Source organism: Falco naumanni, chromosome 4 (genome assembly GCF_017639655.2).
Source record: "Falco naumanni isolate bFalNau1 chromosome 4, bFalNau1.pat, whole genome shotgun sequence".
Taxonomy (NCBI): Eukaryota; Metazoa; Chordata; class Aves; order Falconiformes; family Falconidae; genus Falco; species Falco naumanni.
This window is the reverse complement of record NC_054057.1, coordinates 29,615,641-29,633,562: the sequence shown is the minus strand read 5'-3', so window position 1 is coordinate 29,633,562 and position 17,922 is coordinate 29,615,641. Positions and strand designations below refer to the sequence as shown.

General features: G+C 36.8%; 1 protein-coding gene across 1 annotated transcript in view; it reads left to right on the top strand.

Annotated features, from left to right (window-relative positions):
- HDAC9 (histone deacetylase 9) overlaps positions 1-17,922 on the top strand; it is a 278,058-nt gene that overhangs the window by 137,461 nt on the left and 122,675 nt on the right. Inside the window, exons 13-15 of the mRNA XM_040591758.1 lie at positions 623-756; positions 8,455-8,575; positions 14,159-14,208. Of these exons, the coding sequence (XP_040447692.1) occupies positions 623-756; positions 8,455-8,575; positions 14,159-14,208 (305 nt within the window). The remainder of the gene's footprint in view (positions 1-622; positions 757-8,454; positions 8,576-14,158; positions 14,209-17,922) is intronic.

The following is a 17,922-nucleotide window of genomic DNA, read 5'->3' as shown; positions in this document are numbered from 1 at the left end:
CTCTCTGAAACTTTAATCTGATATGCTTTGAGATCTGGAATTAATATAGTATTATTTAAGCAGTGCAAGTACTATTTTAAAATGTATTTTAGAAAAGGTTTTTCTGAATGATTTTCCATACACTGCTATAAATATATATTTTTTATTATTTTTAAATATATAAATATATAGATATATTTTTATATAAATTTATTTATAATAATATATTTATATATTATTATTATAAATATATACATTTTTCTTGTTATATACAGGTTAACAGCTTTAATTGACCTTATCCACCAGAGAAAGAGAAAACAAGTGATTCACTAACAGGTCTGATTTTTTTCTAGCCATAAAAGCTTTAACAAGATACCACCAATTTCCTTTCTTCTTTACAGTTAATTGTATTTTTTAGTATAATTTCTTGAGAATTCATTTTTGCCTTATCAACATCACAAGATGTACATTGTAGGTCAAAATTCAAAGTCTCCCAGAGGAAAGGGAAATTAAGATCCAGAATTTTCATCTTGCTCTAACTCTCAAATAAAATCCAGTTTTGTTATAGCATGCATGACACAAAACAGTATAACTTGCATTTGTTTCACTTACTGTTTCTTATTGTGCTGTCTTTGTGCTGAAGGTGTTGTGTATGACAGTCTGATGCTGAAGCACCAGTGTATGTGTGGCAACTATGCTAATCACCCAGAACATGCTGGAAGGATCCAAAGCATCTGGTCAAGGCTGCAAGAAACTGGGCTGCTAAACAAGTGCGAGGTAATAAAAACTGAAGACGAGATACTTGACTTGTTAAAGTAAATGGCAAATTTATTAAATCCTAAATCTGTCTTACTTCTGTAATGAGAGTAATTTGTCTTAGGAATTATTTGTACTTAACTGACAATATTAACATGCGTTTTAGGAAAGCACACGTCCTAATCAGAGAAAAAGAATTTAAACAATGAAAGTCATTTATCTGCATGCACCATAATAACAAATCCAGACATGACTGTGTTCCTCACCTTGATATAGGAAGGTAGACAAGCAGTAGTCAAATGGCAAGTACAGTCCTTTCAATAGCACAGTTCTTAACTTTTTCAAGCAGCTCAGGATTTTACTTTTGTAGTAACATAGGAAGCTGCTTTTTTTTTTAGATGCAGTTTGTATAACTCCATAAGCACATTGCATCTTGTCTTATTTCAGATTCTAAAGTCTATTTTCATAGTGTTTTCATTTGCCTCGTGTACAATGGGTACCATGTCAAAACCTAAGACATTCAAGTCAATCTTCTAGATAATATCAGAGCAAATGTGGAACTTTCTTCTGCTTTGATTTCCCTCACAAAATTGCATATTAAAACATCATGCTTAAATCAGATACGAGCTCTGAGGTTCATGCTTGGGTTACTGGAAAACAGCTTTTTCTTCCCATTCACTACTTCCCATAAGTTGTGCAGCACTGTCAACTTCTGCAGAAGCCTGTGGCAATTGAAGGTGTTTAGTGCATTTCAGCACAAGTTAACAAAGTTCAACACAAAATTGCTTATGTTTTGCAGGATCTCAAAACTGCCAGGGCTCTTATGCTCTGTTTTCTTAATTATTTTTCTTTATTTTAGTTAGGTTTTTACAAAGCCAAAGGAATTGGTACAATAGGTCCCTTTGCTAAGCTATTAGTCACTGTCCACAAAGATTTTCTGCAGGTAGCCCAGCATACTGGGCAGTGAGGTATTGCAAGCACTATAAAGGGATTTGTTGTATACACTCGTCTAACTAGATGGCAGCACTCTAACAGGCTAATTTTTTTTTAGTTTGGATAATTCATTCAATCTTCAAGAAGACTTTCTTTCAGCAAGGCTCTTAAGCCCACATATCACAAGTGGTTTCACTGGTGGGATCACATAGTTAATGAGTAACTCACACAGCCTAGTGCTTCACTCAAATAAGGCCTAGTTACCTTCTTGACTCAGGACTTGTGTTATAAAGAAAAGACAAAAAGAGAGAAAATAAGTAAAATGCAATGTGCTGCTGTGTATTGCTTTCTTCAGTAATAAACAGGTATTGCTGAACAGTAAATCATGTGGATCTGCAAAAGATGTAAATAGGAAAAGTGATATAGGTTAGTCTGAGGTGCATGCAGTCCAATAGTTTTCTGGAAGATTTAAAGTTCCTTCTTACAATTCTACAATTTCAAAAACAGAAATATAGTCTACTAACTCTTTACAAAAGCCAGTGAGTGGGCAGAGAGGGCAGAAGTCACTTCGTGTCGAACTGCATTCCGTTAAATTTGAGTCCCATTGTGTGCTTTGAAATGAGGCTGGAATGTGAAACAAGCTGTCAAAATGTGAACTCTAATGACAGAACTTTAAGGAACCTCAGTGTGAAGTTGGTGCATAGATCTGGTGTTTATCTTGATCCTTTTATGTAGCTAAAGACAGGATTATATTTTATATGCAGTCTGTCCTTTGCTTCACTGAATTCTCTAGCACTTGCTTGACATCAAATGTATCCTTAAATCTGCTCACTTTTCAAAATAAGGAAAGCTGTGGTGATTCACTTAATTAGTGCTCTGATTCTTTAGAAAAGTTATTCAGCTGAATTTATGACTTGTGTCACTAAAGGAGCAGTTATTGCATTATTCAAGAAAAATAGGCCACGATTCAGCTGCATTCTGGAATATATCACACTGAGGATGTGGAGTCAAACCACCACAGGCAATCGCACTGTCTCTTTTACTAGCTTCTGAATGCCCTCGCATGGACATTAGTATTTCTTAATATAATTTCTAATATAATTTCCCATGGTTTCTGTCGGGAAGAGTGGGGAGATCACTGGTCACGTTTTGCCACATGCACTGCCTCATGCACCATATCTGAAAGGCTGCTTAGGGAACAGCAACCTGCAATAGCTGCTTAGGAAATCTTCCGCCGTAACTGTGAACCTTCTTTTTTCCCTGTTACTGAAACAGTCCCACAAGAGGGCTGCAGTCCCACTCTTTGTCTGATGAGGAGTTTCAGGATCAAAGCTAGTTCAGTCAGAGGTAGCTCAGATCTTGTTACCTTGCAATGTGTATATCCTTAGCCACAGGCTTGTGCCAGGGGGCCCTCCCTGTTTTCTTAATCTAACAAGAAACCCTTATGAAAATGAACAATTTATATCTATACAATCTTTGTTATCTATAGCAGGGAGCAAAATGTGGTTCCTAAATCATGTGGTATGGATTAACCCCTCACACAGCTCAGATCTCTGGCCCTGGAAAGGGGGCTGGCCAAGTGCACAGAGAACCGTCGTCTCTAACAGGGCATGGGATGATGGAAGTCATACGTGTCGGGCTGACACCGTGCTTGCTGCAGTTAATAGATTAATCTAGGCAGGTTAATCTAAACTTAATGTATTACCTATATATATTGCTAATATTGTCCCCATATATAACGTTTTTAAAATACAACTTGGTAAAATCATAACAAGGTTTAACTGGGGTACTCAAAGCTGTATCTTCAAAATAAAATGTGCCTGAGACTGTTCTCCACCACTGCGGCCAACTGGCATGGAAAGACCCATGTTCATACTACCAGGAATGCTCCCTGGCCCATGCCAGTGACCAAACCATGTCTGGGAGTTGTTTAGGAGAGTGCTAGTTGCTGCTCAGCCAAAACAGTGTGAAGGACCACTTTAGCAATTTAACAGTACAGAGGATTGCGTTCCTCTGCCTGGGAATGTTTCCTGGCACAGCTTAATTTACTGCTGCAGACACAGCCAAAAGAACTTGCTTCTTTGGACTGTATTTTGTCTTTCTAGCCATAGATATTTGAGCTCTAGAGTTATTCAAACAGCTTAGAGGATTTTTGCTAAATTGAGAAACTAGTTATAGCTTTCAGAATTTTTTTTTAATCACACCACTCTCCCAAATAGATAGATTACTTCCCCCATCAGCTTTCCCAAGACAAAGGAGAAACACATTCAGGCCATGGTGAGCTGTGTAGAGCTGGATTTGAGAGACCAGTTCCTGGCTGAGTCCAAGTCAAGAGAGTGGAGTAATTTCCCCTAGTAATGGACTTTTTTATAGTCCTGGTATATATGTATTGGAAAAATAAAATTCAGACACAATATTTTTGCATTAGTTTAAAAGTTATGTGTATGTTTACTGAAATACCTACTCTGTGTTCATTAAAGGCTAACAGATGTGGAACAGACCATTATCAAATGCAGCACCAGAACAGGACAACTAAAAGATGCAAAGATTGGCATAAAAACATCCCTTATCTATTTTTGCAATTTTCTCTTGGTAAAGAGCAATGCATAGCTGCCCCACCTTTGGGACAAAAAAGGGACTGAGTTATGTTTTGGTAGTGGCGTCTGCTTTCTACTTGTTCTAGGGAGAGGAATTATTTCCATAACTCCATTGGGGCCATAATTTATGCACACATGACTGACATCAGGCTACATTGATCAGCACAGTTTTAGAAAAGAAAAGAATGTCAACACAGTTCCACTTTGTGCCCCCAACTCTACTTCCTGTAGGGACTTCAGTCCAGCAACATTTTTCTTTTTAGCCTGGAATTTGATCTGAATTTTGGTAGTTTTCTGGATTAGGGAGACATCTTATACCTCCTACTATCCACATCTCATAGACCAAAGGGAAGAAAAGGAAAGAATTTAGAAATTTATAAACCTTTGGGTCTGCCAAATCGCATAGACTAGAATATATGAAAAGATTCCATCCTCAGTTCACAACTAAAGAAGAAATAATACAGAAGTTAGTCGTTAAGAGCAAAAATCTTTGTAGTGTTGAACATATCCAAGTTAGGCACTGGAGGACCAAAACACATGGAAAGAGTAAACACATCTCTAAGTGGGTGCATGCACATCAGAGATATACTTGCATTTCCCACAGAATGGAGAGAGAGCAAGTGGTGTCGTGTACTGACTGGCAAAAGATCCATGTTATCTCTGTGTGTTTAAAAAAAACAAGCGAGAATTTAACAATTATGAGAAATCCCCAAAAGTGGGAAAAACTCTGAAGACCTTATTTACAATCTAGGTAGCCAAAGGGAATTTCAGAGACACAATCTCCATACCAATAGCTGCAGTAAAGGCAGTGCACTCTTTACACTAAGGACCCCAGTGAGAAATATTCCTTAAGCTATGACATCAATTCCTATTGTGTAGCAGAGAGAAACAGGGAGTTTCACCTTTGTCTTTTTGAATCTCTGACTGTGTAAGAGTTTAGTCTGCTGAAAGTCTAAGCAAAATCTTCAGGTTATTAGAGGTTATCTGTGTGAAACTTTAATGGCCTATTTTAAACAGAAGACCAGACTAGACAGTCCTCTTCGACCTTAAATTCTGTGAAAGGTGAAAGCATTTTCCCATTGTGGGGAGAGGAGCTTACTAGTTCCAGACCGATTTTTTGAAGCACTCAGGTGTAGTATTTTGCTCTCCTGAGATGTATAAATGTCTCTGTTGATAAGGGAACTGCATATGTCAGACCAGAAAACCAACACACAGATTGTCATGCACATCAGAGAAGGATGACTTGCCTTCTAATAAGGATGTCATAGATGGATGAACGTAGTATTCAAATCTCCCTGAATGAAATAAATACTGTTCATAAGTTCTCCTATGCTATTTCTCCTTTTTCATTGTCTTTATGCCAATTTTACGCTTTCTACTATATTTTAGGCTTTTGATACTACTATGCTCGATGAAAATTAAGAAAGACACTTTAAAATAAAAAAAGATGTGGATAAAAGTGTAAAGTTATACAAATGCATATGTTATGTCGTCTGATAACTGATGCCAGTGAGAGCCAGAAACTGTTGCTTTGCATAACTGAAGTTGCATGATTCCAGATTCTGGCAACAAGTTTATGACATATGCTTTTTGTAAATCTGCTAAATCCTGGCATCATTGTGTAATTTTTTCCTCTGCGTAGAGCCTTAGATAATTTGAATTTTAATGTTATTGAAAATGGCTTGACAGGCAGAGATACTGCAAGGGTGGGATGAAAGGAACAGTAAATGAGGAGATAGGAAGGCAGAAACAGCACAGACGTGTGCACTGTTTACCTTCCTTTTCCGCCTGCCACTTACCGTGTAAATCTGCTTGCCAATGCTCAAGGTTAGAACTGGAGAAGCCATGGAGAATGAGCAGCTCTGGGCTGTGCCTGCCCTGGCAGCTCAGCTGTTGGATGCACTCCAAGGACCTCACTGCTGGGAACAGCCTGGCTTGGGGTGCCCTGTTCAGTGCTACTTGATTTCTGCACCAAACCTGTTTCTGCACAACCTGTTTCTTCTCTAGAGAATCTGGCTGGCAATATTGGGTAGTAGGCAAAATTTTTTGCAGAGGCCACTTCGTGACCAGATATCTCAGAGATCGCTGTTGTAAGAATAATGGCTAGCTGTTGGTCTTTTAATAGTTAAAGGGATATGGCATTTAATAGCACTTTAAAAAGAGCCAGACAATTAACTCTCTTAAACAGCCATTAAAGAGTTTTTGTATAACTTGTAGAAAATATATGACCAGAGAGTGAGCATTTTACTCAAGGTTCTTTGATCTGACCTTCATAAAATACCTCTTTATTTTTCTTATACATTTGTTTTAGCTGTCCTAAGAGCCAGCCTCCCTTTCCAGTTTTGCTGTGGAGAATTGGGTATATAGATTTTAAAGCAGCTTATTAGAAGCATAGACCTTAATGAGAATGGATGAACGAATAAATGTTACCAGTCACCTCACTGGGAAAGAAAAACATTTTATCTGACCCAGAAGAACCATTACAGAGTTTACTGACTCCATGAAGTAACACAATGTGCTGATTTTGATTGTGCAACTGTGTGTTAAAAGGATGTGAATGCACTGCTACAAATTCTCATGTGAGACTGGGAGAGGCTTGAAAAAATTAGAGATGAAACAGAGTTTATTAAGTCATTTAGTTTTTGGATCATTCCCTAAAATGCTTTTTCCACTGCTGTGTCCAGTCAAGTTTCAAACACTGCAAGAAATAGGGCTTCCACCATTTCCCTGAGGGGAAGCCTGTTCCACAGTCATCTACATCTAACTCTTAGGACATTTTTCCTGATTAGTCAGAAAAAATTGCCACTGCTTAACTCAATATAAATTGTGCATGGTTCTCCTGAACCCCTCTAGGCAGCTCCTTTCTTCTGCAGTGCACATTCCCCTTAATATTTATAATATTGATTTCTTCTCCTAGTGAAGAGGTTGGTGCTTTCTGAATGTGCATAAGTAGGTGACAGATATGATAAGAATTACAACTTAACCTCTAAGAAAAATAGAATTAAGTGGCATTTCTGTAACAGATTAATTAGTCTATTAAAAATAGGATCATCTGTTCAGTTAACTTCTGTACCGGTTTATCCGTAGACCCTGACAGTCAGACAGATCCACAGTCTAAGTCATGAAAGGTTTTGCCCAAGTTATTCATAAGGACCAGATCTGCAAATAAGAGTCCAAGACCTTAGAAACCAGTTGTTTTCTCTCCATGTTATACAATATCAACAGGAAAAATGATCCTGGGATTAGGACTTTGTTGGCAGTGCTGCTTGTTATGCCCAAACCTGAACAAAATCTGCTTCATGTTGTTGTGTCTGCAAAGGATGTGCAGCACAAGCACAAGCAGAGAAGTAAGTACTTCTATAGCAAGCTGTAACTCCAAATACATGTAAGGAATAGATCCACTGAATAAGAAAGCGTTGCTTTTATCTTCTCTTCCTTCTTTCCTATATTACTTCCTTGTAAACTGATTAAATTTTAATGGATTTATAGAAAGACATCCCAAATTTTTTAACGCTAATTTAAGCGGGGTGAGTACAGGCTGGAGAAACAGTTAAAGAGACCAACTCTGTTTAACAAACATGTGAAGCAGCAAATGAGTCAGCATGTGTAACAGCAAAACCGATCCTGCGATACTGTACATACATTAAAAAAGTAAAAAGATATAGAAATAGTTTATTAAAGCATTTAAACTTTAATTTTCTTCTTCTTCCTGCCTCTCCTCACTGTGATCATGTTCTTACTAACAGCACAAATCACAAGTACAATTAGTGATGCAAAAAAACATTAATCCTCATTCAGAACACATCTGCAGCTTACAGGTGTGAAGAAGTTATTATTCTTTAAACAAGAATTTTCCTAGCCAGATTTCTTAAGAAATATTTCACCTTTTGGTTTGTATCTCTTAATATGGTGTAGAAAAGAGACAGAATCTTTTCTTTTTCTTGTGTGTGAAACCCTGTATTAAGTTAACTCTGCTAAGACTTAAGTGAAGCATTTGTGATAAACCACACATGCATTTGTTTTTCATATAGTATTACTTTGATAAACAAATCAGTGTCACATTCCTGCATGACGCAATTTCAACCCATTATTAATCATACTAAATGTTATTTCGGACCTTTTTTTTTTTTTTTTTCTCTCCCTAAATATTGTCAGTGGAATATTGTAGGCCTCTGCTGTTTTCTTTCAGCGAATTCGAGGTCGAAAAGCCAGTCTGGAGGAAATACAGCTGGTTCACTCTGAACATCATTCACTGCTGTATGGCACCAGCCCCCTGAACAGACAGAAGCTGGACCCCAGGAAACTCCTAGGTCTGTACAGGCCTCTATTCTACTGAGAACAGCACATTCCAGCACTGTCATTAGTCATAGCTGGTGTCAGTTTAAAATACTTGGCAAGCAGTGTGACAAAAATTCATTTTTTCCAAATGCATTGCTATGTGGAAGGAGAATGTTACAATGGAAGCCAAATATAGATTAGCAAAATGCACTGGCTGGAAAGCAGCAATAGAAGTTTCTCCTTATTCTCTTAAAAGAATCATCAAAGTGTTAACCCTTTGCTGTAATTTGTTCTCCATCTGAGGTCAATGACAATTTTGAACACAGTTGGTCTTCTATCTTCTTGTGTTCTTTGATTTGAAAATGGGAGTTTAAGATACACTTGCTTGTCAGAATTGCTTGTTTGCTGTTCTCATCTGCTTTATTTCAAATATTTCAGCCACCCTGAGTACAGATAACATGCCTAAGTCTTGCTAATAAGTGAACTTTATTTTAATGCCTTCCCATTATGCAGGATATGATATCTTTCTCAGTAATAGGGAGTGAAAACACTTTAAAATATGGAATGGACCTATGGATGTACAGAATAGCAGAAAACTGACAGAATTTTCACACCAAATATCTTCATGCACAGCCAATGCTCAGTATATGCTTTTTATAATAGAAAAGTAGGGTTAAATTGAACTCTGTCATGAGTGTAGCATGAAGCAGATCTACTTGTCAGACCTGCTACAGAGAATGTGAAAGGAAAAAACATAAAAAAGTAGTGCCTTTTGGAAATAATCTGTGAGTGAAATCCTGCCCTTTATTGTCCCAGCACACTGGATGCAACACACTCATTCTCAGCTATTTTTATAACTTCTTCTAAGATGTGGAGCTTTTCCTAAGTGTAATGAAACCCAACCCAAACAAAAACAATACTAGCCATCAAAAGGAATCGCTGACACAGTTCTAGTAATATATAGCAATTATTTTGCTTTGGAAACTAATGCTAAGACTTTCTTCTGTAAGGCAGGCTGTTGCTTCAGTGAGCCATAAGCAGATAAGAAAAATTACTTGATCACAATGTTACCTAAGTTTACACATCTTCTTGGCCAAAGCACCACCAAAACTTAAAAATACTACAATACAATACATTCTCAGGAGCTTTAATTTCCAAAGTAGGCAATCCTCCTTTAACACCAAAAAAAACCCCAACCAAACAAAATGTCATCCCAAGAAAATACTCTAAATTCCTGCAAAATGAAAATCTGGAAACATTCTGATTTGAGCTCATCAACATTGTCAAAATGTTCCATTTTGATAGAGTCAAGCATTACATTTAAATTTTGTTGGGTTTGATTCATTTGATTTTAATTTTCACATTATTTAATATAACATATATTCATATAGAATACTGTTCCCATTTTGGATCTCAGTGGTTGACCAGTATATGGGATTCAGGGTGTAGTTGCAGCTAGAAGGTGAAGGACTAGGTATCCTCATTGTGTTTCTGCCTTTGTACAGAGAATGCAGAAAGCTTTGTGTACCCAATCTCAGAAAAACATTTCTTTTTCCACAGTTCTTTACTCAACAGTCTTTGCCTTCTTTATTTGACACTTAGTCCAAAAGATTTACTTTTACATTTGTATCAAGATTACACTCCTAGCATATATTCTGAGCATATCCTTGGCTTAATTCCCTTTTCTGTCTCTGTTTCCAGGATTCTTTCTTGCTGTATCTCACATGGCCTTTTACCAAGACAACAGTCAATGAAACACCCTTCCCACATGCTTTTGCATGTGCCTGTTTTTTGGCTGGAAGCTCTAATAATTTGGGCTTCCAGAGTCTTGTGTAAAGGAATGAACTTGTCTCATATTTTTCTAAAATTCAGTGTGGCTGTTCTACCTTTCATTGTCCCCAGTTCAGTGAGGCTGAACCTAACCAATCCTGACATTAAAATTAACGTCTTGGTATAGTACAATTCAAAATTATTTTTAGCAAAAGATAAAAATCTAAAACAAATATTTCTCATTAAAAATGTTGTCAATAACAACATCTCATAAAACATTTCTGTCTCAATGAAAGTGCACTGATTTTCTACAGAAACTGTTCCATCAAGTTGTGGCTTTACATCCTAAGGAAAAGGAAGACCTAACCGTTCTTCTCTACACACGCAAAAAGACAGAGGCACAGTTTGTTCTCCACTTGTGCTCCAAAAAACTGTTCCTGCTCAGAGGAGTACATCTGTTTTGTCTGAAGCTCTTTCTTTTTGCTAACAAGCAACTTCTGTACCTTTCAAACAGAAAATGAACACTTTAAGGAGGGAAATTTAAGTATGACTAAGGCTAGAAATGTGCTACCTGTCAAAAAATGCTTATTTCAGTGTCCCTGTTCAGGGAAAAAAAAAAAAAAAAAAAAAAAAAAAGCAACTATTCTGGAAGACTGCAAAGTAAAATGGCTGTGAACTGCTGAAATTGGTAAGAATCATGAACACAGTTACCATTCACATATTCTTAATGGTTTCAGAGTATAAACTGTCTTGAACTCTTGGCTTTATTTCCCCTGCATCAGGGCCTACAAATGCAGCTATTGCAAATGATCACTTCCACTTCTACACTGTTGCATAATTAAGCTTTTGACTGATTGTATTTCATTGTGTGTGTTAAGCAATGCTTTATGTTGCACTATATATGCGCTATATATATCTTTTGTCTCGACATGAAGGAAACTAATATACAGGCTACATGTCACATCACATTATGGTTTCATGTGACAGAATACAGCCTTTCAAATCTCTTCGAATAAGCTCAAGAGCAGAACAGTTATCAAAGAGGTCTAACAAATTAGTTTCCCTTTTCCTTCTCCAAACATAATGAAGAAAGTATTTCTAAAAAGCAAGTTTCCAATAATTACAAGTTTGTAAAAGAGAATTATACTATCAACACATTCCTGACAGTAAGGCAGTATTTAGACTACAACTAAAAGATGCATCCACAGAACCTCCGTGCAATTGCAATTTCAAGTTAGTGAAAAAATGACCGCTTAGCAAAAATGGCTTCATTCTTGAGGGATGACACTGAAAACAATCAGGTTCCTCAAACTGTTCATTTTCACAAGTGAACACACTTTTTAATTATTTTTTTTTTTTGAATGAGAGCTTTTGCCCATCGTTTTTCCTGCTCATTATACTCTCAGTCCCCAATTGCCAACCTTCTAAGCAGCTTCCTTAACTTCTGCAGGGGCCCTGACCTCAGTCAGTGCTGGGTGCCTTAGCACCTAATTTGACTAACCAGCTCCTACTGCCTTTGTGGGTAGAAATTTTAGAATACAAATCTTGGATAATATTTCTAGTTCTATCAGTAGATTGTTGTGCTGAATCTTATCTGAAAGATCTTTTTTCTCAAGCCATTTGCTGGTGACCACAAAGTCTGGCCTGATGCAAAGTCAAAAAAAAGTACGATTATTTTAGATTTGTCTTCTATCTTACTTAAGTATTCTAATATCTTTTTTGCTATTATTATGAAGGTATGCAAGGGTGTGGAAGGGTGTTACTGTAAAGTGGCTGCTATTTACCAAGTTCTATTGGGATATTATCTCCAAACATCATGGAAAATTCTCAGTTCAACTCATTTTCAGGGTTTGCTTTTTGCTACTCATTTTCATTTATAGCAAAGAGTTTTGTGATCACTTTTCTTTTTGTGAGACTAGCAAAGTGATGGTCTCACTTTCTCTTAGTAGAACCTTTGCCCACTGTTCTTTTCATGAAATTGCAATGTTTTTCTTGTTCTGCAACATCTGTTATATGCTTTTTTGACTACTGTGTAATAAGAAGTGACTGTTCAGGCAAGTTTCTTGATACATTGAAAAGGCTTTGTGCTTGTTTCTCCCCATTTTAATACTATCTGCTGATTGATTTTAGTGTCCTTCCTCACCATCTGCTTTTCTTTTTTCACTTTCTGTTTGTTGTTTTTAATAGTGTTTACCATGCACAATGTGCCCAGCTGCAGGGAGATAAATGAGAATTCATCTGTTCTCTCTTATGTCCCAACACAGCAACAGAATTTAAGAAAAAAGGTCTGGTCATCCAATATTCTGAAAATGCCTTCTTTCATCTCAACTTACAGCTTATGTTTCCATTAATGTCTCCTGGCACTTTAAGAGCACTCATTTTTTAGTTATCTTCTCAAGACTTTTTGATCTTCCCCACAGTAAAAAATCAAAAATTGCTGTTCGCATTGGTCCCTGGATCTGCTTAGCAAGAGATCTGGAAACTCCTCCTGTACCTCTACTCTGACAATCTCCTGCCGCCAACATTTCCTTGCATGTCTGGGGCCATTAGGACTCACAGTGTGAGAATACTCTGCATAGCTGCTGCACCTGCATTTCCCCTGGTAGCTCCACAGGAGGTTTTGTTTGGCTTCTCTCGCACACTGTGCAAACTGATCAAAGGCTTCTAGTCGGTTAAAAATGCATCTTGGATTTTACTCGAAGTGTAAAGCACTTTCTTCATCTCAGACCTTGCAGTCTGGTCTCTCATACTTCAAAGATGATGGCTTATAATTGTCCTTATGCATTTCACTGGCACCTGCTAAACATGAGTAACTGCAGCGTTCGCCCCTTCCATAACAATGGGTGGCTCCTCTAGGTAACTTGAGTGATTCACTATCTAACATTTCCTCCAGATGGCAAAGTTACAAAGCCAGTTCTGTGATACAGCAGGGGAAAAGCTTATGTTCTCTTCCACAGCTGCCTTAGGATCAGATTACACACTGGGATAGGAAATGCATCAAATCCTGAGATCCTTACCCGGTTTTCATATTGCCCTTATCAAGACAAACAGTGATTTCAGTGGTACAAAAAAAGAAAACATGAATGAATAAAAAGTGAGTATAAATATTAAGATAAACCCTATCACATTATCTAATGTATAGAGCTGAGTAAGCTAGAAATTATATTCTAAAGCCTCTTAAGTTTTTGTTCCCTTTAGTAGAATGTCTTTACTAAGTAATACTGAAACAAGTACTATTTCATTTTGTGTTTTTAACGTATTAGTGTATTCAGTGATGGTATGTAAATGAAGAGAACAGTATTTTTGCATAGATAGGAAGACGAAGGTTGTAATTTTCAAACGAGAAACTCTTTAGGAGAGATGAAGTTAAGAACTTAGCAGTTTCATGTAAGCTTAATGAGGTTCCCTCTGTCGTCAGTGAAAAGAAACAGGCACTTCTCAAGTATAATTCACCCCATCAGTCACCTAGGCTGGGTAGAGGTGACTACCTCACTTCACTGGCTGTAGGAGCTGCTGAGATGACTAGCTTAAGCAAGCTGCTTATCAGCTACAGATATCAGGATGATTAGTTCAGAGTGACTTTCTATGGAGATTCGATCATTATACTCCTTTGAAATTACTGCTTACCAGTCTTAAGATTTGTCACTGTTGCAAAAGACATTGTTAAATGTCCCATGGCTGATTTGCTTTCTAAGTACTATTAACATTTTTTATTCTAATATATGGCATTTTCACTGTGTGATACCAAAATCTGAATTACCATAAAGAGTTATGACTGTTCCAGTATTTAAATGTCTTTTTGATAAATGATGCTTATTGTTTCTTTTTTTTTCTTTAATATATAGGAAGCGTGTCTCAAAAACTCTTTTCCTTGTTGCCTTGTGGGGGACTTGGGGTAAGTAGATGCTTGGTTTTTTGCAAAAGGGACAGCATACAACATATGTATTCATTCATGAATTTTGCAGTACTGCATTATCAGTACAAAGTCTTCAGAAGCTGATAAAAAATGTAGAGATGAAACCTGAGCCATTATCATACTGTTTTCAAAGACACAGAAGACAGTACATTACAGCAAACATATGGAATAGTTGGACAAGAACATATTTTGTGACAATGTGCACACTTAGTTGTCCTACTTTGGGTGTTTTACATGAGCTCTATTTTTCAGGAAAGTAACAGGGGTGTAATTGTTTTAGCAAAATGAGCTTTGGATAAGCTGTTTTGCGTACTGTTGAAAAGTAAATATAGCTTCACATTTCTCAGAAAGGACAAACAATTTACCAAAGCTAACATTTAGCATGAGAAGTGCTCACTAGTTGCTAGCTAATAACTTGGGTGTTGTTAAACTAATAAATATTTTGAGCATTGTTTTGTCCTGTTTTGAAATGGATTCATTCTGAAATACAAGCTTGCAAGTATTAGGACACAGCAGACAAAAATCTGCAGACAAAAATCTCTTGCAACACTAGGTAAAAGAATTACTCTAAATTATTGAAAAACATGACATGTAGAATTGAGATAATACCAGGGATAAATAAATTTTCACATACAGGGGTTTTTCCCCACAAAAGCATTCTACACTTTTGGTCCAGCTGGGTCCATTATTTACTGATATCAGCAATATCAAAGTGAAAAGTTGATATTATTAGATATTGATGGGCTGGCTGGATGATGCATATATATTTTAGTTCCCTTTCAGTGTTTCGGAGTATGCAGGAATAAAGCCACAATCTCTAGAGGTCAACTTCCAATGCAACCTTCTGAAGTTTTATTTACTTTTATCCTTCACAAAGGATAAATTCCATACCATACTAGTCTTGTTTATAGTGGGTTTTTTAATATTTATTATGAGATACCTGACAGAAGAAATAGTCATTTTGTAAGGTTTTAACACATAAAAAAGAAAAATTCCATTTTAACTTTCAGTATTTAGTAATTTTGGAGCATTCATGAGCTATGAGTTAAGGAACAAAGAATCAGGAAGTGGTAATCATTCCAGCTCCTCTACTGTGGACTTAGCTTGCTGAGGACTCTACCTGCAGTTTGGAACCTGGTGGCCAGCAACTTGGTAATTTTGAAACTTGAGGTCATTTCTGTATATGGATCAGCTAACATTACATATTGACATGTAGGCATACATGTCCACATGCACCTCTATGCAATACTGTGTGTGCACATGCACACACACAATAAACATGCATATATTTCTGCATCAAAAAAGAAATTTTCACATAGTTGTTGCACTTATTAAGAAGTTTAGAGAAAATTGAATGAGACAAAGTTGAGAAAGGATGTTTGGGTTTCTGAGTGAGAAGCTGGTGTAAAAATTCCTTGATAAATCTCTTTGAGGGCTTTGGAAAGTAAATAGGACTGTGGTATGCTTTGAAAATTAAAGTATAAGATTTTTCTATGAAACAAGTTATTGTGGTATTAAAGAATCATGAATAGAGATGTGCTTTTAAATCCTACTAATGAAAGTATGTTGTCCATTCTAAAGCTAATGCAAGTCAGAAATGCTCACTGTAACTTTGGTTTTTAAAGCATTTAAAATTATCTACAGTTTTTTGAATCTGTTTATTTCTTATTTAAAATCATGGAAATTGGATTAAAGAACATGTTGTAGAAATGGATCTTTTATTTATTTTTTTTGCTAGTTGCTTTGCCTTTCTACATATTATTATTGTCAGGCTTGCTGTGGGGCTCTTTTAAAGGAATAGGTTATGACCTTTTTCAAGGTAAATAATCAGATTAGGAGCTCTCTTTCAGTGATATTTAGATGTCTATTGGTTAAGATGAGCTCTGGGAAAGGGAGCTGCTTCACACTGTGTGGAAAGCAATTCTTAAGTTTACTTTCAAAACGAGGGTGGAAAGAAAGAAGCAGCATTGCTACTTAGTAGCTTTCAACTTAATAGGTTATAAAGCAGTGATTGGTCAATGTAAGGCCAAAAGTAGCGCATGCAAAGATTTTAAGGAAGGATGGAAGAAGTGACTCTTAAAAATTTTTGTTCTCATTTATTTTCTTGTTTGCTTGCTTCATTACTTGTTTGCTAAAGAATACAGTGATAAAGTATTAAGACAAAAAAGGATTCCATTCTTGCAGGAGACTTTATGACTGCCTCTTGGAGAACGGTTTTCAGAGCTCTTTGATCCTATTGTATTCTAACTATATGGGGACCTTGCTGGCTGTTATTTGCAGCTCTTCTATTATTAAATAGATTAGTGGTTAGGCTACTTACACAGGGGATGGGAAACCTAGACTAATTTCTCTCCACTGCCAGACTGGATTTAATATCAGAGCCCCCATCTCTTACCAGATGTTGTTATCACTGAGGAGATCATAGGTCCCATTGTTTCTGGGTGGGGACCCTCACACTCTGTGCTGAAGCTGTGCCACTGTCGAAAAGAGCACTGGACCAGCAAGACAGAGCATTAGTAGGATAAAGCCCATGTATCTAAGGCTGTGATCTACCTGTCATACATTTATAAATAATGTAAATTCCTAGCTCTGAGCCCCTGCTTCACAAACAGCTTATATGTTTCACATGAAAGAATCACTGGATGATATGGAAACTGCTTTTTGAGCAAGCGCTGGTATCTAGGACTTCACAGGCATTGAAGACATGATCAGCTGATGTGCTATAGAGACTATGTTGGCATGAATTTGGGATGGTTTGCATTGTTCACAGACAAAGGTCCAACTAACCCCTGTAACTCTGAGTTTTGTTATATTATTGATCTCATTGTTATCTCTGTTCTAACAGTACCAATAAACTGCAGTCAGGATCAAGGATCCTCTTCTTTGGACGTTACTTACAGTTACAGTAAAGAGAAGTTCTTTTCAAGAATTGTGAAAAGCAAACAAGAGGCATTGTCTATAACTAATATTTTCTGATCCTGTTCCATCATGGCTCTAAATCTTTTGTACCCATGCAAAAGGCATGTAAAGCTATATTTACTGATTTTGTAAACATTTTTCATCCATATGAATTTTCTTTCAGGTAGTGATAGGGACAGATTATGTCAGGGTCATTGGCGAATTTGGTTTGGTATATGTTAGGCTTTCAGAAGAAATCAAACAATAAACTTTATAGTTCTATAAGAAACTATATAGGTAATAATTATCTATCTAAAAGCACAAAGCTGTTTCATACTGACAGTCAAACTGAACAGATGTCACACAGAGAGAAAAAAAAACCTTTTCCAAATCTAACCTAAATTTGCTCAGAACAGGTTTTCTTTCAATGGTGGTTAATTTTTTATCAGAGGACTATCTAGGGTCAGCAGTATAGCATCCACTGAAGTATGGGACCTCCCTCTTACAATAATGTTTTTTATTCTTTTTGCAAGCTTAAGGTTGTTCCAGAACCAACTGTTGTTAAAAAATCCTAATACCAGGGGGATGAAATTCTTTGTCTTGGAAGAGAGACTAGCAGCTCTAGGGCCAGCAGTTTTAATAACAAGAGATGGTTTCTTGCAGCTGGTCAGAAGTTTGGAATGTGAAAAGTTTTCCAGGAGAGGTGGGTAGATTGCAGGTGAAGTGGCCAAATGGGGAAAATAATCACAAATTACTTTTTGGTTCTGTGGATTATCAGACCATCCACAATTTTTC